General features: G+C 40.9%; 1 protein-coding gene across 1 annotated transcript in view; it reads right to left on the reverse strand.

Annotated features, from left to right (window-relative positions):
• Positions 1-17827, reverse strand: part of LOC142485628 (chloride channel protein C-like) — a 169613-nt gene that overhangs the window by 87714 nt on the left and 64072 nt on the right. The window contains exons 5-10 of the mRNA XM_075584477.1: positions 17160-17240; positions 15917-16092; positions 14366-14458; positions 5032-5275; positions 2895-3089; positions 115-206 (exon numbers count right to left, since the gene is read on the reverse strand). Of these exons, the coding sequence (XP_075440592.1) occupies positions 115-206; positions 2895-3089; positions 5032-5275; positions 14366-14458; positions 15917-16092; positions 17160-17240 (881 nt within the window). The remainder of the gene's footprint in view (positions 1-114; positions 207-2894; positions 3090-5031; positions 5276-14365; positions 14459-15916; positions 16093-17159; positions 17241-17827) is intronic.

Raw genomic sequence — 17827 nt, forward strand, 5'->3', positions numbered from 1 at the left:
GGCCTGGGACACATATCCTTGCTCTCCCCATCTCTTCTCTCTTCAACCCTGGACCACTCCAATGACAACGCAGCCTGCAAGCGGCGTACTCACAAATACACATACTGTACTTACTGTTCAGATGTATTTGTAGACTGGCCATCGGTTGAGTCTGGAGTGCAGGAGAAGAAGTATGGAAGATAAACTGTAACGGTCATAGTTGTCACCTGCAGAAAAAATGATACGCTCAACATGGCAATAAGAAGTCCAAAGTCACGTGATCCTACCAGCTGGGTTGATCTTCCTGCTTCATATGCCCATGGATTTCAAAACCAAAGGATATCATATACTTTAATAAAGAAAAAAAACTGCAAGTGCAAAAGACAATGGTATAAAAGAAACAAATGCCTCATTCACCTGTAAATCTGTAAGCACCGACACAACACTTTTTAAACAGCTCTAGGATGCAGAATTATTTATTCTAATTCTAAACTGATAATTACCCTATTGCTGCAATACAGCTAAAATGTGTTAATGAGTCCTATTTTAGTAAAAGTACCTAGTGCCTTATATACACCTCCTTTATACAACACGTGGAGAGATTCCTGTGAACACAACTGAGATACTTGGAAAATATGCTAATATAATTAGTTTAAATATACTTTGCATATTCAAATGATTTAAAATTAGCTTTCTTCCTAACCTATTTTTAAAGCTTAAACTCATTATTATGATGCCTAAAGCATACTTTGAAGCATACTTTCAACAGCCAGCGAGATAAGATTTCCATATAACAACTGTCATTTGGAGCATGTATTGCAGAAAGATTTTTTTTTTTAAAAATAATCAGAAGGATTTAGTTTGTTTTGGAGGGGAAAAAAGTATTAATACATTAATAAATATAGCATATAAATAGTGGCAAAGGTGCTGTAGAGGCAACAAAGCAGAGTGTAGGAATTTGTAATTCAAGAACCTTTAAGAGTTCATACTTAGTTCGGTGTCTACATTTAGAAATTAAAGAATGACAACATTTTAAGAAGATTTAGAGCCGGTGGACGCAAAGGTAATAAAGATGCATGCAATACATTGAGTCCTGTTTTGAGAAATATTTTATTATTATACCAAAACTTACCCTAAGCCTGAACTAACCCCAAACTCCGTCATATAACGGGGTTTGCACTTCCAATATTTGGTAAAACAAAAAAGGAAATAAGACTTACATTGCTGCACCATTAGGATGACATTACAGATGATTCAAACAGTATTACAGTATACACATTTTTTTTTACCAGTGCCTACAACTCCGTTGGTTTGATCGCAGAATATGTAGAAGGTCACAGAATATCAGTACAGAAGTTCCCCCATTGAGTTTCACTCTGCGGTCTACATTCAGCATTATGTACCCATTAGCAAAGCCTTTACACTTTGATGGATAATTATAGTCTTCTTCTAAATTTGGCAACTCCAAAAGAAGTTCCATAAAATTAAAGTGCTGAATAAAATTGTATGATCTCACTCAAATTTATTTTCTAGCATAAAGTGATGAACAAAACAGTACTCTGATCCATCTTATAATAGAGCCAGTAATACCAATATCAAAAAAATATAGCATACTCATTAGTTGGACTCTCCACTGATACTGAACTTTCTAAAAACTGTACTGTGTACATCAAATCATAAAGCTGGGTGGTTCATCTCTTTTTGCCCAAATCAAACATGGTGACCTTAGCAGACCTGAATGTTCTCTGTTTTTTTTTTTATTTCCTGCGTTCCCTTTCAGGCTGGATCCTGTGATGTAAAAAAACTCTCCAACGCACAGCCAAAAGAGTGGGTCCCAGGCAAAAATAATAAAATAAAAAACTTTATTAATCCATGCTTAAAAAAACGGAGGTAAGTACCCTCCTACGCGTTTCGTACCCACTGGTACTTTATCAAGGAGTTGATTAAGTTGATTCTCCTGGTTGCACGCCCACAAGATACATTGGACTGGGGCAACAATATGTGAGTACACTATTATAATCTATGAGAGTCTTGGAATTTCCCAATGAGGTTTTAGGTCTGAGTTCAGTGTTCTTAGCCTTTAGCCTTCAGGGAGAGCGACATCCTGCTATTGATTGTGTAGCCACCAAAGTGCTATGGATATTATTTATATACCTCACTAGCCCGAGTAATCCATTTTTGTATCTTCTAAAGGACATATATTATCAAATTGTCTTTTCAAGACTGGAATTAAATGTTGGAGCGCATATCACTAACTGGCTCTGGATCCTGTGATGTCACTGGTAAGGTGTTTAGTGTCAACTTCTCCTAAAGAGCTAAACATTCACATAAATCTATAGTGCCCAAGTAATTGCGTACACTTTAATTTAAAAAAAATAATAATTTAATAGGACTACACATACATGCATGAAGCTGAGACTGGTATCTGGCTCACTTTCTCAAGGCAATAATGTTATAAAGTGTTAGGCCCTTGTGAAAGTACCAAACTCACTGTTTTTCAAGGGGGGACCTACTGCTGAAATGTCAAGAGTATAGTCTTCATCTGTCTTACCGTGGAAAGGGATGTTTTGTTTTGTTTATATTAGTTCATTTCCATTAACTATGCCAATCCAGCCACAAGAGCAGAGCATGTACAGTACAGTAAAATAAGATCACATAAGAGTGGGTGCACATTTTAAACACTTTTTCCAATCTTTCCCTGTCTCCAAAACATCTTGAAATTAACATGCAAATGTTCAGCAAAATCCCCAAAGCTACAACCACTGTTCTGTAATGGAAGTACATTCACTAAGGTTGTGGACAGTAAGTGGGGCGCTGATATTTCCAACCCTATTAAAAGCATGAAAAAAAATGATAAATCAATAAATACATGTAGACACGATCACTGATATTATCAGCTATTGTATTTTACTTACCAGTAACAATAACGTCTCAAAAAGTTTGCTCCATTGTCTAAGATGTTTGTTCGGTATGGAGTTAAATAGTGTCATACGTAACTTATTGATTTTTAAATTTAGAAAAACAAATAGAGCACCTAAAACGCCACCAATAACTCCAAGAATGATAGTGGGAATAAAGGCTAGAACGCTGATATCCAGCAGGTCTTTAACCTGGAAGAAAATAAAAGGAAGACAGAAAGGTAATCCAACAAGTGTTGCTAGATCCACAGGTTAAACAATATTAGGTGTTTGTGGGTATTTAATGTTTTTGGAAAAATTACAACATAACTTTTAATTACTAAACAATTCAAATAAAATATAATATTGTTCAATAAAGGCAAACAAGGGATGAATGAATGAAATATTACAAACACAGATGAATGAAATATTAGTAAAGACGGTATATCAAAAGGGGAAGCATATCGATCAAGAACTACATAAGGGAACCATCCTTCTGATAATCTGAACACTGTAGGGCATAATTAACTTAACTTTAATTTTACCTTAATTGTTTTTCTTTCAATTGTAATGCTGGAATGTGTGTTAGATATTATCAGAAAAGGGAGGGTTCCTTACCCAATAAAGTCTACACAAACCTTCGTTTAGCCCATTGGGAGATAGAGTATGGCGATTGTATATCCATCTGGCTTCTCTTTTGAGAAGTCCTCTATCTGCCGCCTTTCCTCACACTGGGAGCAACATAATCAATGCCCTGACAACTGAAACCTTCTGCATTAACATTGTGTTGATCACATACAGGGCGTGAGATCGGTGTGTCTACAGCATTCCATATGGATCCTATATGTTCCAGGACTCTACATCTCAGTGCTCATTTGGTTTTGCCCACATATTTTAAGCCACGCCGACATGTTGCCTGATAGACGACCCAGGTGTCTTGCAATTAATCAAATGTTTCATGTTATGGGAATGTGATTGATCCCAATGCTTGAAACTGTTGCAATGGGACATGTATGTGCATGCCTTACACTTAAAGTGATATAAGTGCACAATGTGACATGTATGTGCGTGCCTTACACTTAAAGTGATATAAGTGCACAATGGGACATGTATGTGCGTGCCTTACACTTAAAGTGATATAAGTGCACAATGGGACATGTATGTGCGTGCCTTACACTTAAAGTGATATAAGTGCACAATGGGACATGTATGTGCGTGCCTTACACTTAAAGTGATATAAGTGCACAATGGGACATGTATGTGCATGCCTTACACTTAAAGTGATATAAGTGCACAATGGGACATGTATGTGCGTGCCTTACACTTAAAGTGATATAAGTGCACAATGTGACATGTATGTGCATGCCTTACACTTAAAGTGATATAAGTGCACAATGGGACATGTATGTGCATGCCTTACACTTAAAGTGATATAAGTGCACAATGGGACATGTATGTGCGTGCCTTACACTTAAAGTGATATAAGTGCACAATGGGACATGTATGTGCATGCCTTACACTTAAAGTGATATAAGTGCACAATGGGACATGTATGTGCGTGCCTTACACTTAAAGTGATATAAGTGCACAATGGGTGATACCAAATTCAAAAAACATGCAGCTCAAAACCCTTTCACAGAATTTGTTCCCAAATTCTTCCAAGTGTAGAAATCTTCAGAAAAGTTGTTCCTTGCCGCGATGGCTACATCCTTATTTGATTAATTCAAAATGTGAATGCAATTCCTAGACCACTACATTTAATTTTCCCGCATTGAAGATACAGTATTGCACCATTGTGTTTTTCTTCTTTTCCCCTTCGCTCTGCGCTCCCCAAATCTTCTGAAGAATTCCACTTTTTGAAAAATGTTGTGTCCACTAAGTAGCTCACTATAAGGTCTAATAATACTCCATAGTGAAGTCTACCACCAGTAGAAAGGTCTCAGAAGACATCATGTTAAATGTGGGTCCTGCCACTCTCTGACCTGGAAAGACCTGGAAAGCCGTGTACTGAGAGGCCAAGCCAGGAGAGATACAATCATTCAAGGGCTACTGCAAACAAACTTGACATTATCATGAAATATATTTCTATATGTATCAGTATGTGACCATAAAAAATGTGTTAATGTATTATGATAGATTATAAAAGGGTACACACCCAAAATATGATTCTCTGTTCTGCTTTGAAAAATCCAAAATACCCTTGGTAAACAAATCCGCCAAATGAAGAAGAGAGCACCTCCGTGGTGAAGGAGGCCATCAGGCAGCAGAAGAAGGTTTGCCAGGCCAGCTTGATGTCCCAAAAGGAAGCTACCTCCTCCAGAGCAAAGAGGAGCCCCCCAACTGGAGCCCGAAATACCGAGGCAATCCCTGCTGCGGCCCCAGCTGTGATAAACTGCCTCCTGCACAAGAAACACCACAACACGTTAGAACAAACGCATCTTAAAATGTTTGTTGGTAATCAGCTACAGGACATTTTAAATATTGGTCGACTTAAAGCAGCATTAATGCTTATAACTCAAAACTACTGAAATAAAATACAAAATGTGTCTGCATATGGTATGTTATGCAGCCTAGAAATGCTCTTAAATAGAGACCCACATTTTTTATATTTATTCCAGGTGAGGCCCACTGCCAACCTCTAATGCCGACTAACCCTCTACAGAAGGTGACCCTCCTGTTATTTCTATGGATTAAAAGTGTTAGCAGGGGAAAAAAAGACGATGGACCATGTTTGCTAAAAGTGTTATTCCACCTTCCAGTGCCTGAAGGCGCCATCGTTAGGTAAATATGGGACATCGTGGTAAGATCCTCAAAGATGCTTTAAAGGGCCAATCCAAGCAATATCCTACAAGTGTGGATTATTTTTTTTAAATAAATCAGTTCTGTAGTATTAGATAATACTTACTACCTTTTTTTTAAATTCAATTCATTGCCATTATTAAAGAGTTTTAATATAATGAGCATCCTTTGATTTCTATAACAGGCTTTAACACACTTCCTCAGCAGTGCAAGATATTTGTAACACTTTCCTGTTTGTGATCATTTGTTGCCAATGTTCACAGGAGTTTGAGCTGCAAGCTGTAACAATAGACAATGTTACCTTAGTAATATAAGGACACATTGTAGCTGCTGAGTTACACTGACTTAAGGATTGATGGAAACTGAAAGGCAGCCATTTAGAGAACTCTAGGAAGCAGGATTTTGCTGAACAATTACCGGAGAACAAATCGATCGGCAGCTTAGGTAATTCATTTTCAATAAAGGCTGCATATTTTAAGGTAACAAATATATAGATCTAGATCTAGATTTTTTTTTAACAGACTGGCTTTTTAAGACATATTCTTACACGTTGGAATGTATAACGATACTTTTTACCATTATACAGATCAATAAGTTCATTTTTCTAAGAAAGACCACTTTTACCAGTGAACATTCTGCTTGAAGATAATGAAAATAAAACAGAACATATGTAAGAAAAGCACTAAGTAATGTAATAGACAACATGGCATAAAGTAGCAGTCCGCGCTGATCACCATTTGTTTTTGTTTTTGTTTTTTTTACTTACATTAAGAGATCTCTTTTTGCCTTTTCCAAATGTTTTAAATGTGATACGCTGTTCAGCAGATACAAGCTTTTCAAATAATAAAGCAGAAGTGCAAGCTGCTGGTTTTTCTATTTTATTTTTTTCCCTTTAATATGTGCATCAATACAATCCACACAACGATAAGTAATTAGCTAAGTTGCCGATCGATCTGTTCTCCTGTGATCGCACGGCAAAGATTCGGCTCAGGGGTTCACTAAATGGCTGTCAGTGCAGCAGAAGAGGACCAAAGATGCAAAGTGTGACGGTAGGGTGAAGCCACTCTTCATAATAAATGTGAAGCCCGACTGTTTAACCCTGAAAACCGTGGGTCCCTGGCAGCAACGTAGTACCATAAGCCAGGGATAATGTAATGTTACATGCAATGTAAAAGGAAAAGCATGACATGTTTTTCGACTTTACCTGTTTCCCTTGTAACATAAGACTTCGGGAGTGTAAGTTTTAGGTCGGATATTTGGGTAGAAATGCAGTTATTTTGTTTGCAGAAGTTCGGGGAACAAAGTTACCGGTAGTCCCCTAATTCTCCCCGGGGTGCAGGCATGATTTGCGGGTCTGAGGGGTGAATTACACTGGGGCTACACAGGGTCCCCCAGACTCCTGGTTTTCGAGCCCACATATCCCAGAACCATTTCCCTCACAGGTATAAGGTTTCCCAAGACATTCTGTATTAAAATATGTTGTATATGTAGCCCCGGGCCCCTCCGGCTCCCAGAGACCCCCCTCCTTTGCCTCAGCGCGGTTGCGGGTGCCGCTGGAGCCAGCGACGGACCCGCCGGCTGTTTCCAAAGGTGGGGGCCGGAGCAGGGAGCGTTCCGAGCCTCAGGAGGCTCGGCGGCGCACCCGGCTAACGGGGGCCGCCATGATGGTTTACACACGCATGCGCAGTGGTCGCGCATGCGCAGTGAAGTGCGGAAGTTGCGGCGGCCATTCCAAAGTCGCGCATGCGCAATGCAATCGCGCACGCGGCCCCAATGTTACAGCAGCCTCCACGGGACTACAACTCCCATGAGGCCTAGAGAGGAAAGCCCCAGGTGCCCCAGAACAGCCAATAGGGCTCAAGGATTCTTGGCAGTTGCTTTTAGATACATTTCGCGAGCTTGCAGTTGTCAGTTGGAGCATGGAACTGGTGAGTGAGGGTGCAGGGGAGCAGTAGCCCCTTGCACTAGGCCAGATAACCCCCAAAGGCCCCAGATAATGGTTACCCTTGCCCCAGTTTGTTGGTTGCTTCAGGAACAGGCCTTAGAGAAGGAGATCTGCCCCTTTAGCTATTTGGTTAAGTAAAGATACACTCTGTGGCACGCAGCCTGATTTCTGGGTCTGGGCTCAGACCCCTCTATATATAAAGACTATCTTACCAGAGGCTCATATTTATATAGACTATCTTCACGGAGGCCACACCAAGCAGTGACTGCGGCCTGCCGGCTGCAGACGGATCCCCACCAAGGTACAGATGGTGCGGAGCCGCAGTGATATTATCCATGCCGGAATTCACCCCACGCGTAGGAGGACATCACGTCGGATCAGGCGGATCCAAACCCAGTTGTATAGCGGCACCCGTGGGCTGGAGCCCCGGGCAGGTATCTTTAGTAGTGCACTAACACTTCAAGGGATAGCGCTATCTCCAACACATTGAGTGGGTGTGGACATAAAGGGACATCAGGGGATTGGTGCCCAGCACCCATGTACATTTGGAGAAGGGAATGTTTATGGTGATGTGTGCACCCGGTGCACTTCTATGTGTATGGCTATATGCATTATTCTGTGTGATACAGGTACCGAAGTTATTAGTATTAGCAATAGTAAACAGTTATTAGCATACACTGTGTGCGTGTATTACTGTATTATTGTGGTTCCTGTAAGAGGACCATCCCACTCAGGTGGGAGCCCTTACAGGTGGAGGCGCTGTGTTCAACGAATGATCAGGTAACCCCAGGCTCCCAGTGGCGGAGGTTCAGGCCTTCTGTGAGCCTATCAGGTAACGCACCACACCCGGTAACACAAGTGTATTATAATATATGGTCCCCATCAGCGATAGGATGGGGGGAAAGGTGTTACATAGTATTTGGTGCATTTTGTATAAATGTCTATACAGCCAGCCTGGACATCCACATAGGTGCCGGGATGTCTGGATAGAGATCGGAGTTCAAAGGAGAGAGGATGTCCAGAGGTGACAAAACCTTTTGGTGAGAGGGGAAGGGCAATTTGCCAGGTCTGGAGTACAAAGGCACCCTGTGGGGACACCTTTTGAGACTGCCAGACCTGGTGGAGCCTGCCCAGTGAGTGGCAATGGGTTAGCTGGGGGAAGATTCAGCTCGTAGCACGTTTCCCATTGGCTAATTCATATTTTCCTCTCACCCGGCTTTTCGAGCAGACTTAACACGCCTCCTCCTCTGACACCAGCCAAGAGACGAGCCCCCGTTTCTGTTGGCTAGTGGGAGGAAATTCCCACACTCTGATTGGTCGCTCCTCCTACTTCCATGCTGAACCAGCGGAGGGTATGTAAGGAGTTGGCCGAGACAGAGAAACAGACGATCTGGTGGCTTGAGTCGATGAAGCGTGGGCGGGCTTTTCAAAGTTACTCTGACACAAATAGCAGAGCAACCGGCTTCATTTCTGAGGCTAGGAAAGTCTGCCCTGCAGAGACTAACTCAGACGCCAAGTCCAAGTTCTGAGAATAGAACGTAGCGGTCGCGGCTAAGCTTTTATCCGAAAAGAGGAGCAGGAAGCCGAGGGGTAAGCCTTCCAAAGCAGGCTCCCTGCACCTATTTCAGGCTAGTTTTCGACCCAGACCCCCAGTAAGTGTGTATTCTTCTGTGTATTGTGTTCCATGTATGTGTCTGCAGATTTTATCAGAATAAACTCAATTTTATTCCACTACTGTGTTCTGTCTAGTGAATAATCCTGGTTAAAAGGTATTAAAAGTCCTAGTCTCCCATGACACAAAATTCTGTGGGGAAGATAATGACCAGGCAGTCACTAGATACATTTGGTGTACTGCTAGAGAGAGGGCAGGGCTCAAAAGGGGGTGTGCCAAAGCCCTTTTCAGAAGAGGAAGTGGATGTGACTTTGTAAATGGTTGCTATAGAAACAAAAAATGTTTGTTAAATTATAATACATTAAAAATATAATTCAGAGTTATTTAAAAAAAAATATTTTCTTATAGTACAGAACTGATTTATTTACAAAAACACACATGCGGCATGTAGTCTGCTTGGTCTGCAGCTTTAAAGCTGCTCTTCAAAAAAAAAAAAAAAAAAAAAAAAAGATGTCATTCAATATGTGCATCAATACTATCTACACACTGACAAGTGATTAGCTAAGTTGCTGATCGATCCGTTCTCCTGTAATCGATCGCTGAAGGTTCGGCTCGGGGGTTCACTAAATGCATATTGGGTCTTCCACTTACAGGGGTGAGCAAACTTTTTATGCCGAGCTCCCCTTTTCATCCATGACATTTCTCGGGCCCCCCCTGCCTGATGTAATCAATCACATGAAGAAAAAAAACCTTTATTAAACGGTATACAATGTAAATACAAATATGTCTAAATACTTATTTCAACAGCTCGCACTTGCAAAATTACTGCACCGACACACTTTATTCGAGCAAATACCCAGTATGTACCTGGCAGATACCTGGAATGCGCCGCTCCTCACCTCTGACAAGCCCCGTTGCGTTTGCCTTCCCAGCCTGGGTTCATGCCTGGCTGACAGGAGGCTGATCTGTTAAATGATAATGATTAGGATTTAATAGGCTGCAATGCTTCGCGTGTCTACCAGATGGCATAAATTCATGAATTGTAATGCAGTATATATATATATACTGTGCAGTATTGCAGCCAGCGGGAATAAAATGCTTCAATCCCTGCCTGAAAAATAACCCAATGCACTCGGGCAGAAAACAGTCACAAACCTCAATACACCCGGGTATACCCGAATTCGTGGGACTAGCCGAGCTCGAATAAAGTGTGTCGCCAGTGTAGGCTGCGCCCACGCTGCCACTGAGACCGGTGACATCACCAACTCTCCAAGCATGAGCATAGGGTGTCCTGCATAATTTTGCAAGCACGAGCGGGGGGGCGTGGAGCGGGGCTATTTTTGTGTGTGCTTGTGTGGCTGTGTGTGTGTGTGAGTGCATTGACTGCTGCTGAGCACACTTCAAAGTCAATTTTGTTTGTCTCCCGAAGTGCCAAGCTTTGGAGACCGTAGGCCCCCCAGTTTGCGCACCGCTGCATTTAATCACAACACACATACACACAATCACAACACAGACACAGCACACATACTCAATCACAACACACACAACACACACACAATCACAACCAACACAGACACAACACACACAATCAAGACAATCAATCACAACCAACACACACACTCAATCACAACATACACACTCAATCACAACACACACACTCAATCACAATCAACACATACACTCACAACACACACACATACTCACTCACACACACAACACACAATCAATCACAACCACACACACATACACTCAATCAGAACACACACACACCACACATAATCACACCACACACAATCACAACACACACAACACAGACAGACTGACACAACACACAATCATAAGTCACAGACTTTCACCTGGGGGAGGAAGTACTACGGTAACCCTGCTCCTGTCCCCCATGCTGATGAAAACTGGGACGGGTAACACAGGAGGAGGAGGGGATGTCTGTGTGCAGGGAAGGAAACCCCGCCCCTGCAGCAAGGCCCTGCCCCCGCAGCAGGCAGACAGAGCAGAGAAGCAGTCTCAGCACGAAGCTTCGGGCCGCCCGTGCACAGCTCTGCTCGCCCCCAGATTTCCCCGCACGCAGCCTGCACCCCCCCGCCCCCAAATAATCTTGCGCCCCCCCGAGGGGGCATGCCCCCCAGTTTGCGCACCACTGTTCTACTACACTGACAGTCAAAGTTCTGCGAGGAAGATCATGTGACCAGGCAGGCTCTGGATTCAATTGGTTCACTGCTAGAGAGGGCAGGGCTCAAAAAGGTGATGCTGTTTCAGAAGGGGAGGGGGGTGTGACTTTCTAATTGTTGCTATAGGAACAAAAAATGCGTGTTACATTAGAATACATTAAACGTTTATTTAAAAATGTTTATTTTTATTTTTTTTAAATGCTACAAGTATTTTCCCATAGTACAGAACTGATTTATTTAAAAAATAAAGCTTCTGGAGGGGATTGTTGCTTTACTTGTTAGACCATAACTTGTTAAACCATAATTGTTAGGTGACATCACACAAATGGGAACATTGGTTAGGATGCAGTAAAAATAGTACAGGTTTTATGATTGAATTCTAGGCATTGTAACTCTCGAAATAACGTCATATTTTTAAAATATGTTCTCCAATTATGCCACTAAATGCAGTTTTCCTCTTTGCCATAAAAAAAAACCATTTTGGAAATGTAAAGAAGCAGTGTGTGGTGTTATTGTGTGTTGTTATTATTATTCATGCATATTCATGCAAATTACAGACACTTGATAATATTTAACATGTTTTTATTATTTCAGTTTCAACAGATTGAACTTTCTGATTTTTTGTTAAAGGCCAAGATTTAATCAACTAGATATATCTGCCATCAGTATCAATGGGCATCTTTTATTAACGTCTCCCAGCTGTAAAACGGAGGCAAAAATACTGCTTCAGATATATTAAAGACACAAATTATATTGTGTTTAATATAAATGTTTTCCCTTGATAAATCTGGTGCAGTTTTCTTGCCACCGTTTTGATAAATGATCCCATTATCTACATGCTAGCAAATAATTGTTTGCGAAGGTACCCGGGCGCTATCTCTCTTTGTTATATCTAATGTGCAGAAGTATAAAAAGAATGGTGTAATACTGCCTGTAAATGGTTTTCGGGTGGTATCCTCTTGTGACTCGAAACCCCAGCAGGATCTATCCAGGACCCTTATAGCTAATGAATACAAAAAAGATGGGGGAGCACAATGGTCGGAAACAGGCAGTGTTATATAACTAATAGTTACTTTTTTCTAAGGTGAAGCAAATGTAACCTGAGTAGGTGTGGTAGCTCAGGTGTCTAATGTCTAATTGGGATGGTGGACACACATGAGTGTATGTGTGTTGGTGTAAAAGTGGAATAAAGGTATATAAGACTTACACGGCCTTGTGTAAGCCCAGTCGCATCAGAGTTTCTTTAGGAGTCTCGTGTGCTTCTGATGAGGCTTTTCTTCTTGCGATGCTGGTTCTTCTTCTTGTTTTGCAGTCCACTTCCTTCTTTGGTTCACAGTGCCGCTCCAGGGGAAATTTCCTCTCGTGTAAACAAAAAGGAGGATAGGGTTAACACATATAATTGTACACACGTCAATGAGGGGGGGGGGATGGTGTGTTTATAAACCACCAAGATTTGTATTATATAATATAGTTTAGCACTCACACGGGCTAGTGTGAGTGTAATCCTATCTTGGTATCTTGTTCTAAAGCAGTTGCCCAAATCAATATCAGGTAATGAAAGGGTAGGGTATGAAGGTATTAATAATAAATATATCACAATACTCACACGGGCCAGTGTGAGTACACACTTCTAGCGGTATCTTGTTCTTTTGTTCCAGTAGTCACCGATGGTGAAGATGGGGTTTACAAATAAAAGACACTAATGTCTGGGGGGTAAAAACTATCTTTAATAAAACATAAAAAATAAAAACAGAAACAAACTCAGAATACAAACGATTCTGTGGAAAGTGAATGCAAGGGGTAGGCAGTGTGGTGTATAGTTGTAGGGGGTCTCTCTCTTCCGCGTCCGGATGGAGAGCTGCAACTTCACCTCTGCCTCCTCTGTAGTGTGCTTTAAAATGTTCCAAGTGGAGAGCAACGCGTTTCGTCCAGGTACTGGACTTCCTCAGGCTCTGTGTATGCATACACAGAGCCTGAGCCTGAGGAAGTCCAGTACCTGGACGAAACGCGTTGCTCTCCACTTGGAACATTTTAAAGCACACTACAGAGGAGGCAGAGGTGAAGTTGCAGCTCTCCATCCGGACGCGGAAGAGAGAGACCCCCTACAACTATACACCACTCTGCCTACCCCTTGCATTCACTTTCCACAGAATCGTTTGTATTCTGAGTTTGTTTCTGTTTTTATTTTTTATGTTTTATTAAAGATAGTTTTTACCCCCCAGACATTAGTGTCTTTTATTTGTAAACCCCATCTTCACCATCGGTGACTACTGGAACAAAAGAACAAGATACCGCTAGAAGTGTGTACTCACACTGGCCCGTGTGAGTATTGTGATATATTTATTATTAATACCTTCATACCCTACCCTTTCATTACCTGATATTGATTTGGGCAACTGCTTTAGAACAAGATACCAAGATAGGATTACACTCACACTAGCCCGTGTGAGTGCTAAACTATATTATATAATACAAATCTTGGTGGTTTATAAACACACCATCCCCCCCCCCTCATTGACGTGTGTACAATTATATGTGTTAACCCTATCCTCCTTTTTGTTTACACGAGAGGAAATTTCCCCTGGAGCGGCACTGTGAACCAAAGAAGGAAGTGGACTGCAAAACAAGAAGAAGAACCAGCATCGCAAGAAGAAAAGCCTCATCAGAAGCACACGAGACTCCTAAAGAAACTCTGATGCGACTGGGCTTACACAAGGCCGTGTAAGTCTTATATACCTTTATTCCACTTTTACACCAACACACATACACTCATGTGTGTCCACCATCCCAATTAGACATTAGACACCTGAGCTACCACACCTACTCAGGTTACATTTGCTTCACCTTAGAAAAAAGTAACTATTAGTTATATAACACTGCCTGTTTCCGACCATTGTGCTCCCCCATCTTTTTTGTATTCATTAGCAAATAATTGTACCATACTTACTTGTCTGCCGAGTTCCGAAATCTTGTGAAGAACGGAAGATTAATGCGTAGAGTATCAGACTTAAACTGGCTCAGGCCACATCCAACCACAGCTCTGAAATAATAATTGGCTTTTTAGTATGCAGGTCCCATTTCCATCTCATTCAGGAGGTTAAAGAGAAAACCGAAGAATTATGTTCAAAGGCAAAACATGACACCGTTGCCACTTATTTCTGAAGAGAAATTGAGCAAGTGGTGTGTAATGATTTGACCCTTAGCGGTGCTATGCCTTAGGACATTTCTGCGCTGCGCCTCCCTGCCTGCTAGGCCCCAGTGCTCCCCCTTACCTAGGAACCGGCGTGGTCATGTGATGTCACGTCAAGTGATCCCGTGGCGTCATTTGACGCATGTTTTCATGGAGACGCGTTGCCCAAAGCCAAGGTAAGTACGTTACAGAGGCCTCACGCGCTCCCCAGCATTTAATTTAAAGAGCGCAGGGCCTTTGTAACCACCGCGCCCCCCAAAAAATCTCACACATCCCAGTTTGCGCACCCCTGCCTTAGGATACATTATGGTGCCAGAACACACCAGAATGAGCCACATTGGGCCATAACATATCCTATGGCATAGCAGTGCTTAATAAATATGGGCCTATGAAGTGTGAAGGTCCCTTTTCTTCACTAGCCCTCATCTAAAATCATTAATTAACAATTAATCATGTTACCTAATCTCATTGTTACAGTTATCCTGATAAACTAATAATTGTGTACCAAGAAAAAACTGGCTCAATTATGTGGGGAAATTGTAACATGTCTATCAAACAATAAACATCCTACTGGTTTCACTAACATTCTGAATATAGATAGATAGATAGATAGATAGATAGATAGATAGATAGATAGATAGATAGATAGATAGATAGATAGATAGATAGATAGATAGATAGATAGATAGATAGATAGATAGATAGATAGATAGGATAGATAGATAGTTATATTAGCTCAGGGGTGGCCAACTCCAGTCCTCAAGGTTCACCAACAGGTCAGGTTTTCAGGATATCTCTGTTTCAGCACAGGTGGCTCAATGAGTGGCTCAGTCGTATTAGCTGATACTTTGTTCACCCTCAGCCTTCCAACTTGTTTCCAAAACTCGTTAATAAAATCACAAATTCTTTAAAGGCTATATCCTATTATAGAGGAGTCAGAAGGCAGGAGCCTTCTTTGATTTGTGGTACTGATGAGACAGTGAAAACCAGTCCTCTTCGTGCATCCTTCTACATCCGTATTTTTTACACATCAGCAATGAGAATGAGGACAGGTTAGTGCTTTTCCAAGAGAAGTATAAAATAAAAGGATTAATATTAATAATGTGCTTTGCTATTCTACATTGATTATGGATTGCCTAAATAGGGAAATTTCAGCCATTTTTATTTTAAATTGTATTTAATATAAAATACATACTGTATACATCTAGTATGCATTTTTTTATATTTTGAGATTGAGCTTTCAAAGGGGAATAGCCTACATTCAAAATGGTCTAAAACTATATCCAGTTAGAAAGTACTGTCGCTCACCCCACATGGATCATAGGAGCTTCTGGTCCACAGAAGAGTCCCGCTGACACTGCCAAGGCACAGGACAAGAACGTTCCCAAAAAAGTCCTTATATTAAAAATGTGCCTGATAGATGCACCATTTAGATACCCAATGACCTCAGGAAGTCCACTAGGAGAACCGGAGGGACTGAAGAACTGTAAAAGAAAGAATAATGAATGAACAGGCATCATTTGCTTGTTCATTGTAAAGTATTACAGGTCTGACTAACCAGGAGTTTTCAGAGGACCTTAATACCAATTATCATAAAATACTATGCTTTTCTTAGATATTGCTGACAGCTTATACAGCACTGTTCACAGCCCAATGAGTACCTGCACCACACAGGTATACTTTAGGCAGCCTTGCACATATATAGTGTGTGTGTGTGTGTGTGTGTGTGTGTGTGTGCGTGCGTGCGTGCGTGCGTGCGTGCGTGTGTGTGTGTGTGTGTGTGTGTTATTCAAATTGGATTGCAGCTGTGATTCTAATTGTGTCTAATATTATCACCCCTTCATCACAGCACTAACACCTGTCACCTTGAGCATTAGAGCTTTTTTCACTTTTCTTTATTGCACCACACAGCTTACAATCTAATGCTTGGAGACAAGTGACTTGACAAGAGCTCCAAGGGAGCTGACAATTAGGTTTGAACCAGGTCCCTCTGCTTCAAACCTCATTCAGCACTGATAAAGGATAACTAATATCACCTCTAAATAATGTATCAGATAGCAGTGATATTTCCATTTGTCAGAGTGCTTTAGAGTCCAACATTGCTACCATTTCATGTATATGTCAAAGTATATGTTCTATTTAGTTTTCCTCAAGTTATCTATAAACATGTATCCATTTCTGTTCAAGTACTTAAGAAGTGGCTTATTTACTAACTGCTTCCACATATGTTCTTTTTTCCCCCGTCAGTAATTCACACTCTCCATCCCACCCCCAATCAATCACTCTCTACACTTTCTTTTTTCATCCTTCATGGCACAGACATATATCCACTTCTTGTGTTAATCAGGAACATAAATTATACCCATTTTCTTCATGTTGAAACTGAGCAGGATTTAGAAGAAGACTCCTTGGACCACCAAGGGCCTTCTTCTTGTTCAAAATGAACAATGTTATTTTGCATTTAATAATGTCCTGTATAGATATACAATACCATTACATTACATTTTACTATTACCAACTATCTTCTAAATGTTACTATGAATAGACTTACCACCACCAGTCCAGATGCAATAAGGACCATGGCGAATCCAATTCCGAGTATGAACATCCAGGTTGTGAGAAAGTCGCCGTGCTGCCATATGCATAAAAACAAGTATGTTTATTTATTGATTACCCCTTTATTCATGACAAATTGTCACCTTACTTTAATTTAAATCAGTTGTTCTCAAACGTCTACAGTATACAGGTTTGAGAATCAATGGTTTAGATGTCATTTGTGTGCATATCATGTAAATAATGATGAGGTCCACCAAAAGAGAACAATGGAAGCATAGACAGAAGACAGTGTTGACAATCATGTATGAGACTGTTAGAGTTTAACAACAGTCTCATACATGAGTTTTCCATCATTGATTTTATATTGTACATTACTTACTTTGTCATTCCTGTGTTATTCTTTTTTGTATGTTCTATTCCATGTGTTTCTTGTTCCCACTCCTACTGTTTTCTATCCCACTCTATTTCATTCTTGGGCAGTACTGATGTCAGTACTCGTCATGAACAACTTTATGGTGTCAAAGTACCAATGAACATCTTTAGGCAAAATAATTGGGTGGAAAAGGATGACAATGTGCTACACTGGCTATTCCAGGTGTCTCTTTATTCAGCTAAATGCTGGAAATGATACCTTAATATTTTTTGTTTTCACAAAACATCTTT

This window comes from Ascaphus truei, chromosome 2 (genome assembly GCF_040206685.1).
Source record: "Ascaphus truei isolate aAscTru1 chromosome 2, aAscTru1.hap1, whole genome shotgun sequence".
NCBI classification, from domain to species: Eukaryota; Metazoa; Chordata; class Amphibia; order Anura; family Ascaphidae; genus Ascaphus; species Ascaphus truei.